The sequence below is a fragment of the Callospermophilus lateralis genome, chromosome 7 (genome assembly GCF_048772815.1).
Source record: "Callospermophilus lateralis isolate mCalLat2 chromosome 7, mCalLat2.hap1, whole genome shotgun sequence".
Taxonomy (NCBI): domain Eukaryota; kingdom Metazoa; phylum Chordata; class Mammalia; order Rodentia; family Sciuridae; genus Callospermophilus; species Callospermophilus lateralis.
In genome coordinates, this window is record NC_135311.1 from 57557902 (window position 1) to 57577450 (window position 19549).

Below are 19549 nucleotides of genomic sequence, written 5' to 3' on the forward strand. Positions count from 1 at the left end.
TTTTTTCTAGCTGTAATTTCTCTTCCTGCTTATAATATAGCTGACTTTTAAAAATACAGTACTAGTAGTAACTTAATGTATTTTTCCAAGTCCTATTTAAAGGACTTTACATATCTGAATTTACCACATCTCTTTAATGAATATACTGTTATTATTATTGCCACCTTCCTTACAGATGAAGGCACAGAGAAACTGCATGACTTGTGGAAAACTATACAGCTTGTTAGCTGGATTACAAACTCAATGAATCTGGCTCCTGAGTTCAAACTGGTGATTACTGCCTCTTCCTAGATACTTCTGCCACTGACCTATGCCTTCCCTATGACATAATAGCAAAAATAAATACAAAGACCACTTTGTCTTATATACTGTGAATACCATTCTAAATTTCTGCTGAGTGATATTGTGCATGTATTTTTTTTGATGTCTTCTTTAAAAAGTAAGATTTTCATATTCTCAGATTAGATATGGTTTATTTTTTTTCATATAGGGAAAACATAAGATGTATACCTAAGCAACCTTAGAAAGGAAACAAATAGTATCTTTGGGAATCTTTAAGTATTTTTTAATATCAAACAAAACAGAAGTTGAGAAAAAAAATTGTTATTGTAATATGATAATGTCAGGTAAATGGGATGCAATTAAAAATTCTGTACTTGAGATACAACATAAGAAAAACAAATTTATGATTCTGAGTTTTAAAGTTACATATTACTTAAATATTACAAATGTTTTGAAATTATTTTTTTCATATTGCTTACTATAATTAAGATCCATTTTATCATTAAACCATTTTGCTTAAGCACTATAAAAGTTATTTTCTGTTATGCAGTAGTTGACCATTTTATTTAACAAATATTAATTGAGTATATACTATGTACCTGATAGATTCTTATTTAACCTATTAATTATCCAGAGAATAGATTTCTTTTTGAGGGGGAGGGAGTCAGTACCAAGATTGAACTCAGGAGCACTCAACCACTGAACCACATCCCCAGCCCTATTTTGTATTTTATTTAGAGACAGGATCTCACTGAGTTGCTTAATGCTTTGCTTTTGCTGAGGATGCCTTTGAACTCGTGATCTTCCTGCCTCAGCCTCCTGAGTTGGGATTATAGTAGTGTGCCACCACACCCAGGCAGGGAAGAGATTTCTAATCTAAATGTGGGGATGAGAACCCAGTACACTGTCATGGGGTCTTCCTCCAGGTTTCTCTCCTGCATACTTAAGTGCATTACATGCCCGCTTTCAAAATTAAAAATTTCAAATCCTACTGAAAGCCTTATTTACTTTATCATTGCCTTTGAAAGGGGGTTATAAACCTAAAAGAGATAGTGAAGGTTGGCTGTTAAAGTGGAACATTAATAACCTCCATTTTATTTTCCAGCACCATAAAGCTGTGATTAAATAAACTAAATTAAGTAGGATTTAAGTAGGATTGGGAGTATGTGCTTCACTATAAGATGCATCAAGAAGTCACGTGAACAATGTATTCAAATCAAACATAAAGTAACATAGGCTACAAATACCTCTGACAAACATTTTATTATCAAAGGCTTTAAAGAATAAATCAAAGTATTGTTGCATTGCTAACCAACACAATCACTTGGAAAGGTAAGTGCATTGAATCAGGAGTAACACACATAACATTTTTTAACCCTTTGGGGAACAGATTTTCATCTCATAGCATGTACAGATCTGTAGCAGACTGGCCTAATAGAATGGAAAGGCCTTTGAGCTGAGGGATATATAAACAGTGCTATGGATGATGAAGTTTGCTAATCAACCCTTCTACTCACTTCAATGGTTAGCCAACCATTAGGTTCATTTTGCCCCCACTTATATGCCAAGCTTTGGCAACTTAACCAGCTGATATATGGAACTAAGAGGTCCCATATTGCTCTTGGAGAAAGGAAAATCCAGCCTCACTTCCAAAGTCAGTCTCTGACCCTCTGTCTTGTTAAACAGATTCTGCCTAGATTGGAAATTGCTATCCTAGTAGTGACTTTTAACATGGCCACTATCTGCTCCTCACTATTTGTATCACTCTAGAGGCTAGAGTTTGAAAATGAATTATATGAGGAATCCTAAAACATAGCCTAGAAGTAACAAAGAAATAACTACCTAGCCTAAGATTTGATAATCCATCATCATCAAATAATTTTTCTTCATACATGTAAAATTTGACTGGAAGCTAAAAACTAAATGAGGTCTTTGAGTGGAAAAGTTTTTGAAAGTTCATTTCTTTATAGTAAGTATGGATTGTTGCCCATCCTATTAATAAGATTTCCCTATGAAAAAGGCTTATTATTTATGCCCAAATCTTCACAATTGAATATTCTCCATGTTTAAAACAGTCAAATATCAGTTATTATGACACAAGAATTTCCAGATCATCACCTTAAGGGTAAAGAACACACTGATTCTTTGAGGTTTAGCTGCTTTAAAGAAAATATTTCAGTGCATTGCACAATAATATCCTAAAAGAGGTCACTTATTCTCAAAGACTCAAATACCTTTCACTCATTCATCATTTTCTGGAAAGAATAATATTTATTTCACAAATGTCTAAGTTGAGGTATAGCAAGGTGTGATTGACACTGGAGAGATCCTGTCGCTGAAAAGTTTATATACAGTGTCACAGGACTCTAGAAAGGTGAGAATAGCAGGGTCTTACCTGTAGTATTCGCATCCAAATCCTTGGAGCAAGGACTTGGAGAAGAGTTTTGCACTAGTAAGTATAAGGGTACTTAGTAAATGTGAATTTTCCTTTACTTACTAGGTCAAATAATAGTATCTAAGGCAAGTGGTCTCCATTTTGTGAGTGTATGTGCACCTCTATCAAGGAAAAATGGGCAGTCTAATAAGGAGTTGTTGTTATTGTTAATGTATTTATGCATTATAATGAATTGCTCCATCATTGCATGCACATTGTATAAAATATATCTAAATGTGAGATGCAAAAGGGAGAAAAATCAGGAAACCCAATGCTGTTCCACAGAATCGAGTAATATCTGAAATCACAGGAAAAGTTCAAATAAAATGAAGGATACATGTCAGTAAATGGGAAAGAAAAAAAGTCATTTACTAGTCACTTGACTATGCTTTAGAAATTATTAGTCATAGTATATAACTCATATATAATCAAAGTGTCCTAAAAACTCTAACTTAATGACAATATTTAGACAAGTTTGGAGAAAGTGAGCTACTTGCCTAAGACCACAAGCTAATAAGTAGTCCAAATAAAATATGTATAATCTATGTGTATGTAAACATACACATCTTTTGTGTATGGCATGAAAAAAATGCTAGTATATGTGCCTTCCGTAACTAAAATAGTTTTCTATGAAAACTAAAACTATAAATTCTTTGTTAAATAATGTTTTTTAGGTCATAAATCTCAGACAATCCATAAGTATGTCCCATGTCATAAAAGTAAGCACAATTATAATCTAGAACTGAGGGCTCATATAGACCGTGAACAGTGATTCACTCCTCAGTTGTTCATTAGTCCCCGAGACAACAACCAATGTCTCTGATGGGACACTCATCAACACTTTACAAATAAAAACATCTCCACAAGCTGAAAGAAAACAACAAAAAAATTATGTTTCTATTATCAGTCCCATTGTATACCATACATTTAGTGAAATTTTTGAAATTCTACTACAGACTAAGAAGTATGCCAGTAGCAGTTCTATATTGTTTCCATTACTTTAACCAAAAGGCATATTATAAGCAATCAATATTTATTCAATGGAAAAATAAATTGTTATGAAAGTACAAAATATATTATTCCCTGAAGTTTTATTTAAACACCCCTTATATTGGAGGACACTTACTCTAATTTGGTCTCTTTTGGACCATTCTGAATCATGCCTGTGGCTTTATGAAATGTAAGTTTACTTCTAAGCAGTCATATAGCAAAGGCTTTTGGTGAGAGCATTATATTGTTTCCATTCCCAGACAATATCTTTTCCACAAATAGCCTTGGTTTTAATTACCTCTATTCCCTTCTCTCTAACTTATGCTTAATACTAATGATCTGTTAGTTTTAGCATAGACAGAAGCCCTCTTGTTACTGCAAATAAGAAAGCAATTATACTCCTTTATGTTGATTGACATTATTTTCTGATTAAAAACAACCAAACAGTAAAGTACCTATGTGGCAATTGGTTCAGAGTTTAATTACTAGCAGAAAAAACACCTCAACATTAATTATGTCAAAATTGGTACTTCTGTCCTTGGCATCCATCCATATTCCAAAATCCTCTTGACCATTAGGGAAATTATTCCAGTCTCAGTTCTCTGGAAGTACATTTCTCAGCTAATCTGTCCTATAAGAAACCTTATAAATCTGATATATTTATGATGCTCATAATTAAATGATATCACAGTTCACATACAAACTTAATTTTTTTTCTTGTGACCAAGGCGGAAAAGGGCAACAGTTGGGTTTTAAGAAAATTCTTGGACTTTCCTAAGTGACAGTTACTTAATTTTGTTAAAAAAAGAGTCAAACTCTTAATTTGCATTTAAAGAATTAAATGAGATAATGTATATGGAAAAATTACACTAAAGTATAATAGAAACTTCAAAGCTATTGATGTAAATTTTATTCTTATTTCTTCCAAAACTTCCTCTTTTCTATCCGTTGGAGTCCTCATATCAAAGGAAGTAACTGAAATTATTCTGGCAATGAGATGAAAATATATAATTTTGAATGTTCTTATCTTTAGCTGTAACCGTGCTTTTTTAAAAGTCTAAAATTTTGGAAAAAAAAAGAAGACTCATTCGTACTTGCTTTAACATGTTGTTTAGTGCAATGTGATGTCATAAAATTTGCTTAGAAGTTAGCACAACCAGCTGGTGCAATGACCTGAATTTTAAATATTATAATCCAGAGGGAAACTTTCTAATATGAGGAATTCTAGAAATAGTAATAATTAGAAAAGAGCACTAGAACAGGAGTCAGGAGACCAGGTTTTACTCCATAGTACACAATTTAGGTAACTTAAACTTTTCAAACCAGAATTTTCTTATATATGATAAAAGAAAGATTCGGACCAGGTTTTATTTGACTTAATTATGTAATTTGAGTTTTAAAGAATACATGAAGACATTTCCTCATTTTTGTTTTAAGGCGAGCTTGCTTGAGAAATAGCCCATGCTGTACATATATGTATGTTGAGAGGAAATCTGTTTTCTGTGAGAAATATTTATAATACATTCATAGCCTAAAAAGCAAAAAAAAAAAAAAAAAAAAAAAAAATGGCCCTCAAATGCTTTTTAGGTATTAACCCAGCTTAGACAGTCTGAATGCTAGAAGGGTCTCCATGATTTGCTCACAGACTGGATCTCCAATAAAGTTATGTGCCCTTTACTCCTGCTTTCAGTTTTCTCATACCTTTTCTCTTAACCCTGCTTGGCCAGCTTCTCTCTACTTCATCTCCTTGAGATTCCATACTCTATGCTCTACCATTCTCATAGACCTATATGAGTCTATTTTCCTAAACTTTTTTTCAGTTCTAATTCTTTCCTTCCACCTCACCCATAGTTCCTCATTAATCTCCTGAGAAGACTCATGGGTGCCATTTGGCTTTGCCAGAAGAAAACTTCTTTTTAATTGGATAGTCATTGTGCTTACAAAACATCTATGCTACAAGTGAATCAGTTACCATTAAGTGGGAAGCAGCACTGATAAATCCAAATTCAGTAGCCGAAGGTAGAGAAAAATTCCATGCTACAACTCTGACTAAGCCCTCAACCAGAATTCCTTTAAGTATAAAGCTAGCCAAGTCATGGCAGAAGTGAGTCTCTCCACCACTCATCACTGATTTTAGCATTTTCACTGGAAGCACCTGTGATTCAGCAAGGTGAAATCATGATTCAAGGGCCAGATGGACAAGTATTCAAATACTGGCTCGGTCACTGAATTGCAATGTGTCCCTGGTTAAAGATGTTTAATGCTCTGAGCTGCAATTTTCTAACTTAAAAACTAAAGATAATAATATCTTTTTGGGTTAGTAGTTCTCGAGACTTAAGATGACATTTCCATAGGGTCAGTCACATAAAGGAGAATTGAAATTTGATTGTCCTTTATCATCATCATTGTTATTTTTATTATTATTTAAATTCTCATGAGTTGGTAAAAGCAAACTATTTTCTTTTTTTTCTGTTAGAACAAACAAGGACAATAAACATTTTATGTCACTTGGTCTTGAAGACACAACAAAATAGTGATGGTACCTAGAAATGGAATGAAGTAGAATAGAATAGAACAGAATGGAATAGAATAGAATAGAATAGAATTCCCTCATAGTAGGTTCTATGTCCAATACTTGGTATCTACAGAAATGTCCTCATTTAACTCTATCTCCAAAAACTTATCTTCATTTATTTTTTCTTTTGCGTCAGACTTTGTGCAGTGTGACTCGAAGAGAGGAGGAACTTGCCAGCTCATCTCACTTGGCAGGGTTTGGAGTGTTTTTTGAACAGACTATCTCACTTTGCAATCTAGAAAAGGGGAAAAAATCTATAGCTACTATTTTGGTACATGCAATGCAGAAATGTTGTGATGTTGTATTTTCTAGTGATGTTGAAGTTTATGGAAAAGGAAATAAACTATGCATGTTTCAAAGTAAGAATACCAAATGAGTCATATAACTTTCACATGGAGCATAAGATAGAATAGAAATCTTGAATATAAGCATCTGCTACAATTAAAAAATAAATTTCTTAAAAATATTTCTATGGAAAATAATTTCAATTTTTTGAGATTAAAATATTCTGAATATTTTAATATTCAGTTTTCTCATACCTTTTCTCTTCAGATACCACTGTTTTATGCTAACATATGATATTCTCACTCCATGGGTGTTTATATATGCCAGTTTTTCAGAATTATGTGCATGTTTGCATGTGCACATGAACATGAGATATCAGTGTTCATATCTGTAGAGCCCTGTAAAATATCTTTTCATATAGGTCAAGCATAACTCTTATACTTTCATAGGTATTAGTAATAAAAATCAGTAATAAAAAGTATGTCATAAAATAATGTTTAAATGAAAAGTATATCTTTACTATTTAGTATATATTAAGAATTTGTATCTTTTTAGCTTAAAAGGTAATTTATTATGTGTTTCATGTACTAAACTAACTGGTCTTGGAACAGATTGACTTATGAAAACAAAATTGTGAGTCTGAGCACAGAGGGACCATTATAAAGCTTAGCATAGAGGAAATTCATGAGCCACCCAGACATTCAGCCCTATCACATATAATATTGGGTTTTTAAGCTTAAAAGATCTTTTACTAGTTCTAGGTATGCTGTCTACAGTTCCCATGTAAGTGATGCAGCCAACACTTGGAGAGTGGTTTGAAATTTTAAAGGTAAGAGAAAATATTTTTTCGGTGGACCATTCCTGCTTGCCTGTTTTGCTGTTTAATCTAATAAATAATAAAACCTTGGATATCTTGTCTGAGAGTTCCTTCCACAACCTTCCCTTCCTTTTTCCTAGATTGGATAGTATAAAACTGAATTATTCAACTAGTTCCTAAAATGACCTTCTCTACAGAAAATCATCATGTATCTTTCAAACTATCAGGTAATAGGACTGTCCTCAATGAAATACTGTATCACCAAACAATCTGTAGCTAAACCAAAAGTAAGAAAAATTCTAGTCCCTAACTTAATGTTTTGTTTACCATCAAGGTTGGTGGTGAACTGGGACAAGATTACTTGATTTTAGTGACTGAACACTTGGGCCTAGAGAGGGGGACATAATTAGATATACCCTTAAACTGCAATTGGACCCCAGAGTTCCTCCCCACTCCTTCTCTAGCCGTGGGCACTTAAGGAGGGGTACCTAGCTGCTAACTAGTAAGCCAGCAGGAAGTGTACGCTGTACACCAACTCTCTGTGCTTAGAGACTATCAGTGGTGCACAAATTGAGCTGAGGAGGCTAGTCTTTTTCTAGAGGAAGTTGTTTCCCCTCCATCAATGTGCTCTCTCCCACTACATATGTCTTTTTGTTATTTGTTTCTTTGTTTGTTTGTTTGTTTTATTTTGAAATGGGGTCTTGTTACATATGCTAGGCTGGAAAATAATTCCTGGGCTCAAGAAATCTGTCTGCCTCAGCCTCCCTTAGCCTCCTGAATGCCATTTTCCTAAGTGAAGAAATAAGAGAAAGTAGCTTTGCCTGTGTGAATATTCTTTCACCACCTTGAGAGACAGTTATTTGTGAAGAACATCAGCTCTGCCTCCACTTTGCTTTGCAAACATGGGCAAAGCTGTTTAAAATTTATGAGTTTCTGTTTATTCTTTGAAACCTGGATAAAAATAATCTCTGTCTTAAAGAAAATCTTTACAGACTCAACAAGATAGTGCATGTAAAGAATTCAGCTTTATTCTAAGTGCTTCACAAATGATTGCTGTAGTTACTGCACAACCAATATGGCACTCCACTCTCCCTATTCATGTCCATTAATACAGATCCATTCAGGAAAACTTGGTACCCAAACCATTTCTGAAAACTGGGGAGAAAGTGGCTCTTGCTGAATAAAGAGAACACCCAAGCTAGGCCTTGTCAGGACTGATCTCTCAAGTTTGGCCTTAAAGTCAAAGAATCCTGAAAGTCAAAGAATCAGGTTAAGGGCAGTTATAATAAGACAGGAAAAGAAACAACACACTGTGTGTCTACTTCACCTCAGACATGATGCTACAACCTGATTATATATTCTCTATTTTAAGAGAAAAACAACAATTTTATTACATATGACTATATGTGTATTTACATTTATATTACATGATTTCTAGTATATATGAAGACACTGAGGACATGAGAAGTAACATGGGCCAGAATTAGCCAAACAAAAGTGGCATAGATGTTACTTGAGTAGTTCCACCTGTCTATATAACCTAGGTTGTACCCAGACCATGATATTATTTTCCTGCCATAATTCAAGCTAAGTTGATTTCAGTCCCCTCTGTTCCAAATGAAACTTTCTCCTCAGTGTCCCAATTAAGTTTCTTAGCATCTCATACCCATTAAGAATAGCAATTTAGAACTGCCTGAATAACTTTTAAAAAGGCAGTTTAAAATGTACCTGTCAGCATTAGACCCAGCTAGTTGGTCTGGTTTTTTTGGTTGTTTTAATTTTATTTTAGTTTTTTGTTGTTGTTTACTTTTTTCTCAAGATCTCACTCGTTTTTAGCCTCATTTTTTAGTTCAATAGTGGTTCAAAGTAATAGAGGAAGCTTTGGGCTCCTATGTGATGGAAGGATATTTACTCAGGTTTAACTCTTCCATCTCTATTAGTAAAGTCCTGGAAAACTATGCTACAAAGCAAAGTGTAATTACTCTAGAGCATCTTACTGGCATGTTAATTCTAGTTATGTTTATGCATCCTCCAAAGGAGATGCAAAGCTTGTACTCACCAGTGTCAAAATGAGTCCTTTCAAAGTGCTTCCTGTCAACCCCTTAAAAAATTGATGTACTAATGCCTTCTATATTCTGGAAGTTCTTTAGTGGTATATCATGCATTTAAGTTTCAGGGACATAATCTGCAATCTAATTTTGTAGCTTTCCCTTTGAAGTCTGTTACCCCCAAGATATAGTGTCATAAATATTCATTCAAACTCCATGAACTGTCTTCAGTAATTATTCTATAACTTGCCCTACTGAGGAATACATAGAGGGTATCTGAATGGGTCAAAGTGGAAGTAGTGAGTTGGGGTTACTTTCACTCATGGAAAAGATGTAACATTTGTGAGATGTTTGTTCCTAGAGACATAATTCAATTGCATTATGAGGCACTTTTGAAATCCTAGATTAAGAGAACCTCAATAGTGCACACTCAGATTCTTTAAGGCAATAATCTTATTTTCTGGTCTGCATCTTCTTTTCTGGAAATGTTTTTCTTGAAGCTATACAGCTGTAATATGTTTGTGGTCAGTCACTAGCTGACCTGGGGTGTGTATCTTCCTAGAGATGGAACTCAAAAATTAATTGGTTTCTTTTACACAAATGTAATAAATTCAGATGTTAATGAAAGTGCTTAAGCTTAAAACTACAGTGGATTAACAATGCCACAAGTGGCCTGATAGATTGAACTTGAAGTCAGGTATCTCATCTTTCTATTTCTTTACCCTTTTCAATCAGGAATATTCTGCTGCCCACATTTTTCTTGAGATAGCTCTTTATTATTTTTCAACAATAATTACCTAAGCCATAGCCTGAAAATCCCTTGTGAAAAGAGTAAGGTCAATAAATGAATCAATTAATTATTTTGAAGAAACAGAACATTTTTTTCTTCTTTTCTATAGGTCATGGATGAAGGGATTACCCACCATTTCTCTGAGATTTATGCAAGTCACATCCTTCTAAAACTGAAATCAATTTTAAAAAAATGTATACCATGTAAAATAAACTTCCAAATATACTATTAGATATAAAAACAGTCTAACAATATCCCTGCCCCCAAGTTTCAAGACAGGGACTCTTCCTCAATCCATATAAACCTCACAGTCAACAAACACAGAATATACTACCTGTACTTGAAAGTACTAAACCTCCATATTTGGCTGAAAAGACAGCCAAGGAAGAATATTTATAATTCAGCAATAGTCTTTTAATTCTCTAGGTAACCAAGGCTCTAATTACATAGAACATACTTTTATGGTTAAGGTCTTCTGATTTTGCAAAACCTATGCAACACATCCTTTCTCTGCCTGTAATTTAACAAACTCCTTGCTTAAAAATGTCTTCCCAATGCAATGGATTACAGTGCATGGAGTCTCTGTACCTGTCAATCTTTATAACCCTCCCATAATATTTTCCTCCCTCAAACACTGCATTCCGTAAGTTAGAGGTTCATGATGAATACATCTACCTATTATTTGCTTATCTGTTTGACACAGAATAAATTCACAGATACAAATCATATAAAACCAGATGATGTCATTTTTTAAAAAATATATATACGTATAATACATTTTTTTTAACCATGGAGAAAGACCAGTCAGTAGCTTGATGATTGTTGCCTGGAAATGAAGACCCAATTGTAGAAGCAGATGCAAGCACCATAGTAACTCTAATAGGAGAAGGTTTGGGGGATGTTAATAAAAAAACAACAATCCTAATACTAAACAAACACTTCAGGTCCTCATAACCAGGGGCATAGCAGTGTGCACTTGAATTCTCATCCAAAGCTCTGAGAGTTCTAGATACATACTCATCAGACTAAAGATACAAATCCCAAAATGAGTGCATCATGGCCCCTCTGGGGCACTGATGGCCGTTATGCACAGTGGCACTACAGGGCAGGGAACTAGACCCACACTCACACAGGTATCACTTCCCTGCAGGCCACCCAGCAGCGACACCTCTAGTGGTAATCACCCTGGGCTGGCAGGTATTCACAGGCACACTCAGGGGAGCTTCGGAAAACCCTGGGAGGGGGTAAGGGAAAGGGTCGGTCATTTGGGGACAGCAGCACACACCCTGGCACTATCTGCTCGCCTCCAATACTGTCCAGGACCTGAATTCACTCCGGAGGTGCCCGGAAGATCTGCATTATGCCAAGGCGGTGGGCCAACTCACCTCCACGAAATAAAAGCAGGGCAGGAGGGTGACGCTGTCCTTGATCACTTTGCCCTTTGGCCTCTCCTTCGCCGACATCCCGGCCGCCTGCCCGGGTCTGCGTCCTCCGCCGGGCGAGGTGTGCACAGTGCAGCCGAGGCGAGCTGCCTCCTCCAGCCGCAAGCGCCCGGCGCGGCTGATGTCACATTCCCCGCGGGCACCGCTGGAGCCAGCGCGCTGCATGCAGCGTCCCCGCCTTCTCCCCTCCCCTCTTTGCAGCAACCCAGCGGCCCCTAAGCCGGCAGGTCCTCTGCCTCCCTTGCTCTGGCTCCCGCTCCTGGTTTTCTAGAGAGAGACGTCCAGCTCCCTCCTCCAAGCTGTTGCTGCAATGGCTTCTCCTCCCCTGTCACCCTCTCTCGGCTCTCCACCGCCTTGGCAAGGTTCCAAGGATGTGGGAGCTTGACGTCAAGAATCGCAGAAGAGGGAAGCTCTCCTGGTGTTTCTGCAGTAGCTTGGCTGAGGTGCTGAGGCACCCAGTCCCCTCCTGGGAAGCCACCTGGTCACTCCAGAAATGCTAACTTGAGGACTCCTGGAGAATAGCAGCTCGGCCCAGCATACCACTCACAACAAGAAAACCAATCTCTACCTTCCTGAAATAAAACTTGCCCTTCTTACTGAAAATTAGGCCCTGGTAAGAACTCACTAAGTCTGACTGCTTGCCCCTTCTGAGGATCTCTGCCTGGGAGAATTCCTGACACCCACTATTAAATACTATCAGCTGTTGGGACATGGTCCCCATTTTCCAAAAGAGGCAGATGATGCAATGGACATCCTCATTGCATCCAAAGTCCAGGACATATTTTAACCTTACTCCCAGTACAATGTCAGTGTTAAAACCAACAAGTCTTTAGATGATTTCTGATGGTGTACGTGGCTGCTCTCAACTCTGTGATTCTTTTGGCAACTCAAAAGTGCAAAGTGGTTCAGAGGAAAGAAACTGTGCATGAAACTTTACCTAACATTAATGAAGATAACCCATTTCCGTTCTCACATACCCTAGGCCATTCCCAACATCTTCAGAGTCTCCTTATGAAGCGCATGATAATCTATTCCTAGTCCATTTTTCAGTTGGCCTTTTCAGTTTCTACTCCAATAGGTCTTTGGCAATAAGGAGACCACACCATCCACTAATGTAGTTAAATGTTTCATTGCCATTACAGCCTCAAGTCCTCATATACCTCTGCCAAGACTGGGGTTCAATCCAGCAGAGTCATCACTCATTTCCCCTTTCCAATTTACCATACTCACCTGCAAAATCTCAGCCTTGGATTAAAGGAAGTCTCAGTTGTTCCAGAACAATTGAAAGTGGCTGGAGAAAAACATAAAGTTGCATAATCTTGTCCCTCTGAACAAACTTTAAGCAGGTCGACTACCTACAATCCTAGTGTTTTTTTTTCAGTTTGTTACTATCCCATTCATACCTCTCCTCACTTCTCAAATTTCTTCATTCTCTGCTAATGGCTTCAAACTCATTTCTTTCATAAAATATAAGTCCTACAAGAGAACTATCCCATCTTCCAGAACTAGTTGGTAGCCCTACCCCAACCACAGCTACCGCCATCTCTTGACTAGATTGGCACAATAAATAGGCTCCTAACTGTCCTTCCAGCATCTTCCCTTACCACTTACCAACTATAAACCAGTCATTACATAGAATGAAAAATAAACTCATTTGTGTTATTTCTCTGCCAAAACTTTCTAAGGCCTTCTTCTCACTGTGTTCAGCAGAAAATCTAAGCTCCTCATCTTTTCATGAGTCTCACTGGCTCTGCCTGGTTCTTAGACCTTGTTCACATAGCTCTATGTCTCAATGGCAAGTGACTCAGTCTAGCTTTGTACTGCCTCAGGGTCTTTGTACATAGTGACTATTTGTTCACAAACTCTGTTCTAGAAACATTGCTTGGTTAACCCCTTAATCCATGCCACTGCTCAAATTTTAACTTATCAGGGAAGTTTTCCTTGACATACTCTTGAAGTAGCATTCTTGACACCAGACTTTTCTTTTACTCTTTATTTTTGATATTATTTTCTTTTGCTTTATGGAACTTATCACTATCTAATAGTTTAATAAGTATTGCCTTGTTAATTTTTTTTTCTGCCTTGTCCACTAGAATGTAAACCCCATAAGGTCTAGGACCTTTTCATCATGTGGTAACAGGAACTGTGCTTGGCAAAGAGAAGGTGTTCAGCAAACATTTGTGAAGAAATGAACTGATCCATTAAATTGAATGATGTATCTAAAATCATGCAGCACAAGTTCCTTGCACATATTATGTATTCAATAATTGTTGGTTGATTCCATTTGTAAACTATTATGTAACTCATCATTGACTGTACTTCTCATTACTACCAAAGTTACTTTGTGTGTTGGGGCAGACTTTTTTTTTTAAAATTTTCTTGGTAACTAACAAAATTGATAATTCTTGATTAAGATAAAAAGCAAGTTAGAATAATTTTAAGTTGTTATAATTTATCATCCTGGAAATCGCATTTCTACAAAAGGGGATTTAAACAGGAGACTAAAATTATAGCTTCCTAATTCATTAGTAACAAACTGAAGCCCTACAATAAAATATCAGAGATGCATGCTGAATACATGTTGACAATTCAAGAAGTACTTGAAATATTAGAAAGGAACTCCTCTACCCTCCCTAGCTGGTCTGCCCTGATAGATCTTCCATCCTTGTTAAGCATCAGGAAATGCTTCAGAATTCAAAGCCAATTCTATTGCAAATCCTTTACTCTTCCCTACCCTAGATTCTCCTTCTTTCTCTCTTTTCTTTTACAATATTGTATTTCTTTTTTTTAAATTTTATTTATTTATATGTGACAGCGGAATGCATTACAATTCTTAATACACACATAGAGCATAATTTTTCATATCTCTGGTTGTGTACAAAGTATATTCACATATACTTTGTACACAACCAGAATTTATATATAAATTCGTGTCTTTATACCTGTACTTTGGATAATAATGATCATCACATTCCACTATCATTTATAGTGCCATGCCCCCTCCCTACTCCTCCAACAACTCTGCCCTATCCACTCATCTATTCCTCTCATTCTCCCTCTCCCTATCCCATTATGAATCAGCCTCTTTATGTCAGAGAAAACATTTGGCATTTGTTTTTTGGGGATTGGCTAACTTAGCATTATCTTCTCTAACTCCATCCATTTACCTGCAAATGCCATACCCAAAAGACTTAAGAACAGCACTACAGGGACAAAGCCACATCAATGTTTATAGCAGCACAATTCACAATAGAGGATGACTCATAGTGGGAAAGGGAGCTGGAGCATGGGAGGAATAGAGGAACTCTAGATAGAGTAGAGGGTTTGGAGGGGAAGGGAGGGGGCATGGGGTTATTAATGATGATGTAATGTGATGATCATTATTATCCAAACTACAGGTATAAAGACATGAATTGGTGTGAATATACTGTGTATACAACCAGAAATATGAAAAACTGTGCTCTATATGTAAAGAATTTTAATACATTCTGCTGTCATATATAAATAATAAATAAATAAATAAATAAACAAACATAGCATACTACAGGGACACAGCCACATCAATGTTTATAGAAGCACAATTCAAAATAGCTAAACTGTGGAATCAACCTAGATGCCCTTCAATAGATGAATGGATAAAAAAATGTGGCATAATAACACAATGGAATATTACTCAGCAATAAAAGAGAATAAGATGAATGGATAAAAAAATGTGGCATAATAACACAATGGAATATTACTCAGCAATAAAAGAGAATAAAAACAATATTGTATTTCTGATCTATATCATTTCACACTCATGTCAGATTATGTTACAGGTCCCCTTAGATACTAAACTCAATGATAATGACTTACATTGGGACAACATTTTGATGTATGTTCCACGGGCACTCTATCACAAAGCCACATCATCAGCCTTCTTACTTGTTTATTTATTTATTTATTTTTAAATTTTGGGACAGAGCCTTGATAAGTTGCTGAAGCTGGCCTCAACTTGTGATGCTCTTGCCTCAGTTTCTTTAGTTGCTAGAATTTTTGGCATATTCTACCAGGCGCAACTGTACTTCAACTTTTTCATGCACAAAACACTGCTGTGATATGAACAGGGCAAATAATTTCCCTATTTTATATTTTAAAAAGTCATAGATAGAACTCAGATGGAAAAATAAGTAAAAAGTCAAACACAGGTCCAAATCTGTGAAATATTTCAACTCTGCTCTTGATAGCAAGTCACTTAATATCTTTGAGCTTTGGTTTTCTGGTATATAAAATGGGAAAAGTTATTGGCAATATCTGTTGCCATGCTCTGTAGCTCAATTGTGACCATATACGTGATAGCACATGGTGAATTATAAAAACCAGTTAATCTATTCATCTATCCATCCATCAACCTATAAAAATTTATTGATCCTCTACAATGTGAGAGTCACTTTTCTCCTTAGGTAACAACTGTAAAGAAGAATAAATAGAGTATCTTCTCTCACAGAATTCACAAATGATAATGTAAATGCAGGTGAAGTGAAGAAAGAACAAAGACAATAAATTAGTCATAATAAAACAAATAATGTTCACTATAAACTAGTGCCTTTTTTAAATGCTTAAAAAGTCTTTTAATCCTTATGATGTAGGTACCATTACCATCATATGTTACAGTTAAAAAAACTAAGACTCCAAGAGGTTATGTGTTATTATATGTAAGAACAACAAATATAATTAGTGGGACTGAGGTTTAATTAAATTAAATTAATTAATTAATTTATTTATTTAGTACCAAGGATTGAAATCAACTGTGCTTAACCACTGAGCCACATCCCTAGGCACCCCCTTTTTTATTTTTATTTTGAGACAAGATCTTACTATGTTACTTAGTACCTCACTAAATTGATGAGGCTGGCTTTAAACTCGGGATCTTCCTGCTTCAACCTCTGGAGCCTCTGGGATTACAGGCAGGCATCACTGCACCCAGTAGGACTGAGAGATTTTAATCCAGAAGGTTATTCCAAGTTCTAGGATCTTCAGAATTAGTTATATATGCTGCTTCTGCTAACAAATTATAGCTTGTAACATTCATTACTAAAGAAACAATTATGGTGCAGTTGTAACTGTGATGAGAAACTTCTTAAGTGTGGCGCCCAAGGAAGGTCTTGACTGTTTTGACATTCAAGTGACTTACATCATTGAGGCTACCAGACAACATTCCTGAACTAAAATCTGTGCTCCATCCCATCTTCCCCATGTAAATGCATATTTGGATGTTAGATGTTGCTGCAGGTATGCTAATTGTATCTCTTTATATAATAAATAACTATATACTTTATATAGTAATAGTAGCATTAAAGCAATTTAAGATGCCTCCCAGAATTTGAACATTTTTAATGAAAATTCTTTTCCAGTACAATCAAATGAAAAATGGCACCCACTGAAAAGTAGCACCTTGACATGTTGCAAGACTAAGGACTTCACAGCACAAATAACCTGCAAAAAAATATGCCTGAAAACGTACTTGACATCATTATAAAACTGTCAGGGTCCTTAGATAAGAAAGAAGTAGTTTTTCTATGTACTGGTTTTGGATGCCAACAGCCAAATACAAACTGCTTTTCAACTTCCTGGCAACTATTCATTCTTGGGGTATTTGCATGTTGTTTATCTTTAAAGTCATAAAATAGTGTATTTAATTTAGCAATGTATTTCCCAAACATTAGCCTATTCCTCAGCATTTTAAGGAGACAATGGTAAGGTTTTATTGTATTTTATAGAATAGAATGTCTCTGAAGAACTGAATATGCAGATGTGTGAAGTACTGATGTGAGAAGGGATTATGAGATGTGAAGATAATGTTCCCTCTCTGGTTTCACCCTGGACTCATTAAGAGGCTGTGGATAGGAATATTTTAACACAGGAACTCAGTTTTCCCATCTAAAAAATAAAGGAGCTAGATGGGTGAAGTGGACATCTGCTGTCTGCTCAGGATACATTGTTTCTTCTTTTTGTGATGGCTTCTTGAATTTTCAGAATGTAAGTTCTCACTCTCATAGTCATAGGTAGACTGTAAGGGGAGGTGTTCAGCCCTCTTCAGGCAAAGAGCTAGGATGGTGAAGCAATCTAATTTGACTGTGTTACCCCAGAAGCTGAATCTTCAAGGGAGTGATACAGAGAAAATTCTTGATGTCAATTCATGCAAGAAGAAAAAGAATGGTGATTAAGGCTGGTCTTTGATTCTCTAAACTACCCTTTCCACTTTTCTTTTCAGAAGTCTGGCTTTTCTACTTTCTATTATTTCTTTGCACCTAATCATTTCCTTCCAGATAAATTCCTTTCCTGTCCCTTCTCTCTCTTTCTCCTTGTCTTCCTTTTCCCATTAATTCAGCCAGAATTCATTTTCCATGCCTGTAAACAACCCAAAATTTCCGACTAATACAAAGAGGTCACTTACTAAAGGATTAACTGAAGATTTATTTCTAGTTACTTTAACACTAAATTTATCTAACAACAATTCTGGCAGGTGATTTTTTTAAAGTAGAATTTTATATTTTTTCTGCTATCAATGATTTTGTCTACCCTAGTCTCCTATGACTTCCTAATAGGACATGGTAGAAGGTGTTTTACACAATTCTCATGAGCTCCCTCTCCCAAAACATGTCTTCTCTGAGAGACAGCCAGAGCTACTCCCCAAGAAATTCCATAGCAGTTAACTCAGGGAAGGAAAAGAAACCTTAGATTGTGGAGCTTGGCTGTGGGTGTGCATTGGCATGCTAATGTGTTGGGATGAGGTTAGGACCCTCCCACAGAACCTTTGGGGGGGGTGGGGGGGATTAGAAGGGTCTAAGTTTATGGAAGACCCTCAACTCAGATTGCTTCTTTGCAAGAATCCTGGTTGGAGGTGGAGCAGAGTCTGACAGCATGCCCTGGGGGCTGCAAGCAGAGAGACAGGAACTGCATCTGAACCTGCTGCTCCACCCCAGTACACTGAACATAGCCAAGAAGGAGCTCCACCATTTGGAAACACACTGAAGGTACGACTGTACAGCCAGTTGCAGGACACAGTAACTGCCAACAGGGCTCCAGGTGTGACTTGGGGGTGAGGTGTAAAGAGAGTGAAGAAACCCAGCTGCCCCCTTACAAGTGCAGCAAGGGCAATGTCTGTATCTGGTTTTACATCTGGTAACCATCCATGGGTGAGTGACTGATGTGTTTTTTTTTTCCATACATTTAAGCTAGCTGCATAGCACTTGCTCTACAAATATATCACATTCTACAAATAGGGCATCATTTTTATTTTAAAACATTTCATAGAAAGAAATTTAATTAGATTTTAAAACATTCAATTTATCGTAAGAAATTTAAATGTTACTTTTGTCATTGAAAGCAGACCTGTGTAGTTTCATGGGTTATTGTATTTTTAATGACTATAAAGCAACAATGTCAGATTTTATCACCTTCTTGTGCCGTCTCTCTTCAATGGTGACTACCAAGAATGTAAAGAAATTAAAATGAAAAATTCTGTGAGAAAATGTATGTAGCCATTCTCTGTACAAAACTATATTGATGGAATTAAGATTAACTTTTTTATTTAGAAATCAAGTAGATTCTATTTGCAAGTATTATATTTAATATGGTTTCCTAAAATGTGGTTTGTTTCATGCTTACATGTTATTAAAATGTATTTAACTGTTTTCTACCAAGTTCTGCATAGCTGACCCTAATTCCCTTTCAACTTACCTAATGTGCTATATTATACACTACTCTGTGTATGAAAATGTTAAGAAATCCATACACATAAATCTGCAATTCCTTTTCCTCCATTGTCATGTTATGAAAATAGTTCTCTATATTTACCACTATCTTACTGGTAAATAACAAGTATCGACTCATTAAAATATAAA

At 36.1% G+C, this 19549-nt stretch overlaps 1 protein-coding gene across 2 annotated transcripts in view; it reads right to left on the reverse strand.

The window, feature by feature from the left end:
- The window catches only part of Plppr4 (phospholipid phosphatase related 4), a 38042-nt gene extending 26214 nt beyond the window's left edge, over positions 1–11828 (reverse strand). The window contains exon 1 of one of the 2 annotated variants that reach the window (XM_076861995.1): positions 11607–11828. In XM_076861995.1, coding sequence (XP_076718110.1) covers positions 11607–11828 — 222 coding nt within the window. The remainder of the gene's footprint in view (positions 1–11606) is intronic. The other variant, XM_076861996.1, reaches the window with a different exon arrangement.
- Between the last annotated feature and the right edge of the window lie 7721 nt (positions 11829–19549).